This window comes from Nematolebias whitei, chromosome 7 (genome assembly GCF_014905685.2).
Source record: "Nematolebias whitei isolate Nwh7 chromosome 7, NemWhi1, whole genome shotgun sequence".
Lineage (NCBI taxonomy): Eukaryota > Metazoa > Chordata > Actinopteri > Cyprinodontiformes > Rivulidae > Nematolebias > Nematolebias whitei.
The window spans coordinates 1,283,223-1,292,296 of NC_056504.1; the positions used below are offsets into that span (position 1 = coordinate 1,283,223).

A 9,074-nucleotide genomic window follows, 5' to 3' on the forward strand; every position below is an offset into this window, starting at 1 on the left:
ATTTGTAACAGAAGACATTTCGCTCCTCATCCGAGGAGCTTTCTCAATTCAAAGAGCAGAGAGTGAGAGATTCAGGTTATATTAGAATTAGAGGAACAAAAGACTCCTACTGTTAATGTTGTTTAGGTGTGAACTGCCAATCTACATATGTGTGTGTGTCTTATCTCACTCAGCCTTATAACCTGAATCTCTCACTCTCTGCTCTTTGAATTGAGAAAGCTCCTCGGATGAGGAGCGAAACGTCTTCTGTTACAAATAAAGTCCAGTTGTTTTTGTATTGAACGCTTTTTGAATTCATCATGTCCTGGATGACTGAGAATCTTCACCAGCATGTGTTATGTATTATGCTTATTGTTTAGTTTTTGCCATGTTTAGCTGTTAGTTACTGTTGAATTTTATTGTATTTGGCTCAATTTTATATCCATGCGGTCAGCTAAGCCAGCAGCTAACTGTAGTGCTGTTTTCCAGGCAAAACAGAGCTCATGCTAATTGTACACAAGATCTCTAGCCACAACGACTGAATTGCTGTGTTATTTTGTGCTGGTACGTTATTGTGTACAATTTAGAAATGTTATGCAAATGTTCTGTGATAATTTTTGCAGTTTTATTTTTGTGTTGTTCACATGTGTGTTGCACATAGTGTTAGACTTTTTTTTTTAAACTATAAAAGTGACAGACAGGTAAAATTATTATTGTTGGTTTCCATAAAAAAAAAATTATAGGCTTTTATATTTTGTTTTTTATTGTTATTAATCCACTATACGATCACAAGACTAATTTTAAGTTGGTAATATTACTGTTGTATTAATATATTAATATTATTATTATAAATGAAGAATATAATATTGTACTGTATTAAGTTCTATTTCGTATAGGCTTCGCCCTTTAAGGCTATCGCTAGTGGGTTTATCCCTTTGCGCGCAGCACTGAAAACTTTAGTCCACGCCCACCTGCTGTGTGGGCCTCACCCCCGGTCCATATAAATTACGGTGAGACCAGGTAAATGGCTCCCATTTTTTCCTCAGCCAGCTAGCTAGCACTGTCAGAAGAACGAAGAAAGAAAAGATGTCCAGCTTTGACCGGCACAACTTTTGCTAAGGATGCCTGGGTCTCCGCCACGCCAACCTCCTGCCGTCCCAGTGAGCTCTTCCTCCCCAAGGAGAATCTGAGATGAGCAGCCTTGTTCAAGGTAAGTGCCAAGGAATGTTTTTCCTTGGCGGGCCGCTACCCGCTGGACGATGCCATCGCCTTTTCTAACGTTTTTTTCCTTGCAGTGAATCGGATGATTCCCACGAAAAAGTTGATGTTAGCAGCAGCTCCGCTGAGTGTTTTTTCCGTGGTGGGATGCTACGCGCGGGACAACGCCACCGCCTTTCTTTGACGCAGAGTCACACAGTGAATCAAATGATTCCTCCGTGAAAGGCAATGCTGGAAACAACCTTGCTGCCCCTTCCCTCCTGGAGAGCATAGTGATGGAAGAAGAGCGGTCGAACGGATGCTCAGCCACCTTGGGTCTTCCCATGTGGGCGACCACACCGCTCCCAGCCGTCGGCGCCCTCCCCTCGGAGCTGCCCGGCATAATCCAGGAGGCTGCCAACACAAGGGACTTTTCGTCCCTCGCCTCCCTCCGCCCTGATCAGATGATCTGGCGAGAAGGTTTGGCTCCGCCCCGGCTCGTCGCCCTAATCCCATCTGGCCTCGCTGTCCAGCTGTGACATCACATTGGAACGAGGGTGCAGCTGGGCCCGGCAAGCTGAAGACATCCGTCTCCACCTTCGCCTCCATCTCCAGAGTGGAGGGTTTTACCTATCGGTGTTCTTCCCTCGGTTCCCCCCACTGGAGCCAAGCCTGGGGGAGGCGCTTGGGGCAAAAGCTTCCAGGATGGACCAGCAACCTATCCCTCCAGGAAAGCATGACCAGAGGGTGACAAAGCTCTCCAACCGAGCTCACCAGTGCACATCCCAGGCGGTCGCGGCGAACAACAACATCGCTCTGCTGGCCTACAGCATCTCAAAGAGGCTGGAGGATGCAGATCTGCTGGATGAGACAAAGAGCTCTCTCTGTAAAGCCGCTGATGTCATGTTAAACATGTGCGCCACCTCTGCGGTCTGTCTGTTCCGCATCGCCACCCGGATGACCATGATCCAGAGGACCACCTGGCTCCGCCTCTCACCATCCTTTGTCTGAGAGGCTGCAGAAAGACCTGCTGGAGGGCCCATCACCCCAGAAGTGCTGTTCGGGGCCAACTTCAGGACCATCCTTGAGAAATCGCAGAGGTCCGAGGAGGTCTCAAAGACTGTACACCATCTGGTGACATCACAGTCCTCCTCCCGCCCCTCCAGCTGCTGGAGGGACCACTTTAGCCAGCAACAGCAGCAGAGGTGCTCCACAGCTGCGGCAGCGACTTTAGGTTCCGCTCCTCCGCTGGCCCCCTCCACCAGGTTACAGCTCCTTGAGGGGTATGTGTGTTTTTTTGACTATGTATGTTTTGAAATAAAACAGAAACATATCTGAAAGTAAAGTTTCATCTGAGACTGTCTGATCAGCTGATCTCACAGCTGCCTCTCTTCACAAATTCCCCACACAGAATGAGCCAGTAACCTCTAAACAGCATTTTAAATGGCACCACAGTTCAGTAAATATCTCAAAACACTCGTCTGCCATGTCAGCTAAAATGATGTTTTTTCAGCAGACCGTGTTTGGTAAAATCCCTCGTTTTCAGCCAGAGCTCGTTTTTAATTTCTGCTGTTTTCTGCCCACTTATATTGCAGTAAACGTGTTTTCTCCACGACAGCTGCAGCCTCCACCGAAACCGCGTCTCACTCAGAAAGCACTCACGCCTCCTCTCAGTGTACGCCGGCTCACTTCAGCTCTAATGTGAGACCGCAGCCTGGGCTCAGCACAGAGGCACACATAGAGCCTTTTTTCTGTCGGAGCCCCCCTTGGGTTCCCCCCAGAGAATCTCCGGTGCAGGTGATGACAGTAAGGGTTTTATACTGGTTGACATTCATGAGAAACATGACACAACACAAAATGCGTGCCTGCTCTCCGAGCGTTACTCAGAGTGGCAGTGAGTGTGTTCTCTGGACAGATGGATGGACCATCTGATCAGCATGGGTTACACGCTGCAGTTTACAGCCCAACCCCACCGTTTAGAGGGATTATAGAGACGGTTCTGTCTTCTCCAGAACAGAGCTCGTCTCTCCAGTCAGAAGTTCAGGAATTTCTGACAAAAAATGTGATTTCCAGAGTTCCCAACGGAGAGGAAAATTATTTTTTTTTCCTCCCACTACTTCCTGGTTCTAAGAAAAACGGAGGGATGAAACCCATTCTCGACCTGTTCATGTTCAGCAATTCGATCATGGGGAGACAATTCCACATGCTGACAAACAGCTGCTGGAGAACCTCACCAGAACGACTGGTTTTCACCTCCATAAACTGAAGAGTGCATATTTTCACATTTTACATCATTCTGAAATACCCCACGCACGTTCTTGAAATGCGTGGAGATGGCTCTGCAGTCATTACTCATGGAAGGAATGAGAATTCTTTTTATCTGGACGATCTGCTCTTATTAGCTCGGTCCAGATAGGAAGCAGTCGCACAGACCAAAACGCTAGTGTTACACCTGCTAAACCTGGGATATTCTATAAACTGGGAAAAAGGTTCCAGTCGTCCGTCCCAGATGATTGTTTATCTGAAAGTGGAGCTAAACTCAGCCACAACAAGAGCCCGTTTATCACAGCTGAGAGCCGAAGCTCTATCAGCTCAGCTCCACCATGTCAAACTCTGCAGCATATTGACAGTCTGCCTGTCATGCAACTCCTGGGACGATGTCATCGGCCAACATCGTAGTTCCGCTGGGCCTACCTTACATGAGATGCCTTCAGAGATGGTTTGCCCGCCTGCGCATAGATCCTGTGCACCAGAAGAGGCGGATTATCTTTGTGCCCCCCTCCGTGAGAACCGATCTGAATCACTGGGGAAACCCCTTCATTTTGTCAGAGGGAGTTCCCATCAGCAGGCCTATGTCACATGTCTCAGTTTTCACAGACACATTCCTGTCAAGCTGGGAGGAATATGTCTGTCCCAGGCAGTGAGAGCACAGTGGCTGGACCACATGTCGCTTCACATAAATGTGCTAGAATGTTTTCATGGTCTGAAACATGACTCAGCATTTTGCACCCCTGCGTGATCAGCATGTTTTGATCCACACAGACAGCAAAGTGACGTCAGTTTACATAAACCGTCAGGGAGGCGTGCGCTCAGCCCAACTGTTACGCATCACGAAACAGCTGTTGTGTTGGGCACACACAAACCTACTATCCATCAGAGCAGTGTACATTCCCAGCGTCCTGAACAGGGGAGCGGATATCATGTCGAGGGGCGGTCCCCACCACAGAGACTAGAGCCTCCATCCCAAGCTGATCTCTCAGATTTGGAGCAGGTTCGGCTGAGCAGCAGTGGATCTGTCTGCCACATAGGAGAATGCCCAGTGTCAATTATGGTTCTCATTGAGCCCACGAGACGACCCCCCGTTAGGAGTGGACGCCTTCTCTCACAGCCCGTGGCCAAAAATGTTCCTTTATGCACTTATATCAAAGTGGACAGCTTTTCAGCACTGGTGCACAGAGAAAGGTGTAGAGGCCATCTCATGTCCACTAGGTGGCATGCTGCCCTTTCTGCAGCAGCGGATGAACAGAAAACTAGTGTTCAGCACAATTAAGACTTATGCTGCAGCTATTTCTTCCTGTCACGAGGGCTTCGGTGACAGAACAGTTTTTAATCACCCGCTGATGAAGCATTTCCTGAAAGGTGTACGGAGACACAGACCAATGTCACGCCCACTAACTCCACAGTGGGACCTAACGATGGTTCTGCGTGCTCTGACTAAAGCTCCTTTTGAGCCTTTAGATCAGGTTTCACTTAAATTCCTGTCACTTAAAACAGCCCTGCTGTTGGCTTTGACATCAGCAAAGAGAGTGAGCGATTTATCTGCGCTCTCTGCTGCCCCATCATGCCTCAGGATTCAAGCTGATGGCAGCTCAGCTGTGCTGAGACCTAAACCAGCTTTCATACCAAAAAAAAAAAAAAAAAGCATCACAAGCTCATTTAATTTGAGAATGATAACCATGGAGGGGTTTTATCCTCCTCCTCACAAGTCACAGTTTTCGACAGAAGAGGAATAAATGCACAACTGCTGTCAAAGCAGCAAAATGCAACCATTTCTTATCTCAGACCTCCAAAAATCTAAATGACCCCAACAGATTCTAGAAAACCATCAAATCTCTCTCAGGCATCCCGCAATCATCTGACCTCCCATCACAACTTCTCATTAACTCTGTTCCTGTGTCAAAAAAGCACGAGATCCTGAACTGTCTCAAAAAACATTTTGTTGCTTCTAGTTCTTTATTTGACACAGTTCCTAACAGAAATTCAGCCACTTCCCCTAATAACCAAACTTCTACAAATCAAGTCCCTCTTACAAGTCAATCCTCAGTTAATCACAGCTTCTCTTTTTCAATCAATCAACCTTTATTTCTACAGGTAAATCCCATTGAGCCTCGAGGACTCATTTACAAGAGAGACCTGATTTCAACAAAGAAAGATGACAACAATGGACAACAGCAACAACAATAAACAGTTATATAAAAAAAAAAGCATACTACAGTTTTTTTTTTTTAACAAATAGGATGGCTAAAAGGAAAAGGTAACAAAACAAAAAACAGCTAGATTCCAAGACATATGTAGAAAACTAAAAACAGGAACATGTGTGCATTGGACCCTGCCAGGAGTCCAACAGATTCTTAAAGACACTTAGAGAGGTCAAGTGTCTTTAAGAATCTGTTGGACTCCTAGCAGGAGTCCAACAGATTGGAGACAGTCCTCCATTCTCAGTCAGTGAGGTCAATAAACTGTTAAAATATCTTGACCCTAAAAAATCTGCAGGTCCAGATGAACTTCCACCTTATTTCTTAAGGCTGGCTGCTCATATCATCACAGTCCCTGTGACCCACATCTTCAATCTCTCCATAAGACAAAACTCCATCCAGACACTTGAAAACAGCCTTTGTTCTTCCTTTGCTGAAGGGAGGAGACCCCACCTCACTGAACAACTATGGACCAATCTCTAAACTCTGCATTTTAGCCAAGGTTCTAGAAAAACTGATAAACTCTCAAATCAAAAATGACCTGGACTCATTTAACATCTTACATCCACATCAATCTGGTTTCAGGAAACAACACAGCACAACCACTGCTTCACTGAAGGTTCTTAATGATGTTGTTGAAGCACTGGATGCTAAGGATTATTGTGCTGCACTTTTCTTAGACCTGTCTAAAGCTTTTGACACTGTGGATCACAAGAACTCTGCAGATGTTGGATGCTGTCTATCATGGTGCACTAAGATTCATAACTGGCTGTGATTATCATACCCACCACTGCACCCAGTATTCACTGGTCAACTGGACATCATTAACTTCACGCAGACTCTCTCACTGGTACATTTTCATCTTTAAATCACTTCTTGGTCTGCTGCCTTCATACATCTCCTCCTACATGTCTCTTTGTGAGTGCAGCTACAGCGTGCTCTCTCAGGACATCATTACCTGCAGTGTTCCCTCAGTGAGGACTGAACTAGGCAAAAGGACCTTCTCCTACTCCGCTCCTGTTTCCTGGAATATCTTACAAAAACATTTGAAGGTCTCGACCTTTGACCTCTCTAAGTGGCTTTAAGAATCTGTTGGACTCCTGGCAGGGACCGATGCAGACATGTTCCTGTTTTTTAGTTTTCTACATTTGCCTTAGAATCAAGCTGTTTTTTTTTTGTTACCTTTTTTTAGCCATCCTATTTGTTTTAAAAAAAACCTGTACTATGACTTTTTACAACTGTTTATTGTTGTTGCTGTTGTCCATTGTTGTCATCTTTCTTTGTTAAAATCAGATCTCTCTTGTAAATGAGTCCTCGAGGCTCAATGGGATTTACCTGTATAAATAAAGGTTGAATGAATGAATTGTATACACTTTCTTTTTTATTCTTTATATTTTTGCTATTTTGGGGTGTAACTGGGACCTTGAGTACACAATTTCATTCCACCTCATGTATCACATGTGATACAAATGACAATGAAGAACCTTGAACCTTTGATTATTAGGTGGTATGGTGATACAATGTTTAGTATTGATGGCTCACAGCAATAACTACATTATGCATGTTCGCCTCCTGGTCTTTCAAGGTGGAGTTTACATGTTCTCCTACTGCATGCATGGGATTTCTCAGGGTACTCCAGTTTCCTTCTATTGATCAAAAATGTGATGTTACGATAATTGTTAACTGGTAAATTGTCCCTTGGTGTAAGTTAACATCAGGGCTGCTTGTTTATCTCGTTTGTCTCTTTGTCCCTTTCATGAACTTGTGACCTGTCCAAAGTGTACCGTGACTCTTGCACAGTGACTGCTGGACGAAGGCACTGTTTTATAGAAGAGTTTTCTGTATTTCATACAATCTACATTCACACCAATGCACCTGCTCTGTTGAAAGTTTGTGCTTCACACCTGTACATGCATCATGACTGAACTAATTAGTGTTTAGGTACACAGTGGTAGTTTTGGTACCACTTTACAATAAGGCTCTCCTATAGATGGCTAATAAAAAGTTTATAGATAGGCTCCCGGCAGTTTGCCAATGACTCTAACACTCTCCTAAATGTGATGCATGACATTATGGAAATATCTAGAATATTTACTATGTCAGTGATAAAAATATATGATTTAATGATTGCAGAAGGTGCTCTAATGCATGAAAAGCGTTCTGAGCTAGTAATGTTGATTAGTTTGTAGACCCTGATCTTCGCTCTTTGACTTCCAAGGGCTCCCCCAGGCATGGTCTATCTTGTTCATCTGGAAAGGAAGAAAAAACTCTGTGCCTCGTTTCCCTCCTATCATGCAATACCCAGTTTATTTGCACAGAGTGCTGCCGGTATTTTTTAGCCTGTCACAGCTGAAAATGTTTGTGCAAATAAAACTGATTTAAACATTAATGTGTTTGCATGTTGTATATAAATAACAGAACCTCCCAACTTCCCCTGGTGGTCTAATATGAAAACATACTACCAATTAATCAACTAATCTATTCACCAATTCAACCACCCCTGATTTACTCCTCATTTATGCCCCTTTTCCACTGTTACGGTGCGGATCAGGTCAGTTCGGGTTGGTTCAGATCGGCTCGTGTCTCGTTGTGTTTCCATGTACATTTCTGGACCGGCTCTGTAGGCGGGGACTAGAATCCAACTGGTCTTACCACCTGGTGACGGTAGTGCTCCCTCAAGCTACTTACTAGCCACCACTAAGCGTATTAGAAGAAGAACACCCTGAAGGTTTTGTCTCAAGGTGTTGTGGAAGAGACGTCATGCTCTGATGGAGCTGTAACTTTTAAACCTGATTCATAATCCTACCTTACTGCCTTCCTGCTGCTTTAAACCCATGTGTTTTACATTTTAGTTTTGATTTTTACGATAAAGATGTATTAAAATATCTTCACTTTTATTATATACAGATATGCACAAGGTTCATGTTAAAATTACAAAACATCACACAGTGCTGTAATCTTTGAAACTGCTTTTACAATAAGACTTGAAAACAATTAGGTTAAAGTTTGTCCTTAAATTTTAAAGATTTGTCTTTCATTAAATTTAAAAACATAAATGTATTATTTATTAATCTAAAAAAATTAAGTCTGGTCCTCTGGACATTCAAACAACAAAACAAACAAACAAAAAACATTTATTGTTTATTTATTATAAACTGTATTGTTTGTTTTGTGAATGTCCAGAGGACCAGACTTAACTTTTTAGATTTTTCTACCTGGATTATTGAGCAGCATCAGGATATTAATTAATAAATAGTCAGTTGGTCTGTGAACACCGTGGGGTCCTAGAAGAGTTGAAGAGGTGGCTGTTGATGTCTGTGCCTCCCTGGTGAAGATGCTGCCCCCATGACCCGGAAGCAGAAGAGGATGGATGGATGGATGAATGGACGGATGGATGGATGGATGGATGGATGGATGGATGGA

The 9,074-nt window shown here is 44.1% G+C and overlaps 1 protein-coding gene across 1 annotated transcript in view; it reads left to right on the forward strand.

Annotated features, from left to right (window-relative positions):
• LOC119412087 (calcium-dependent secretion activator 1-like) overlaps nt 1-9,074 on the forward strand; it is a 780,001-nt gene that overhangs the window by 330,093 nt on the left and 440,834 nt on the right. The window contains 1 exon segment of the mRNA XM_037679064.1: nt 1,946-2,106. Within this exon segment, the coding sequence (XP_037534992.1) occupies nt 1,946-2,106 (161 nt within the window).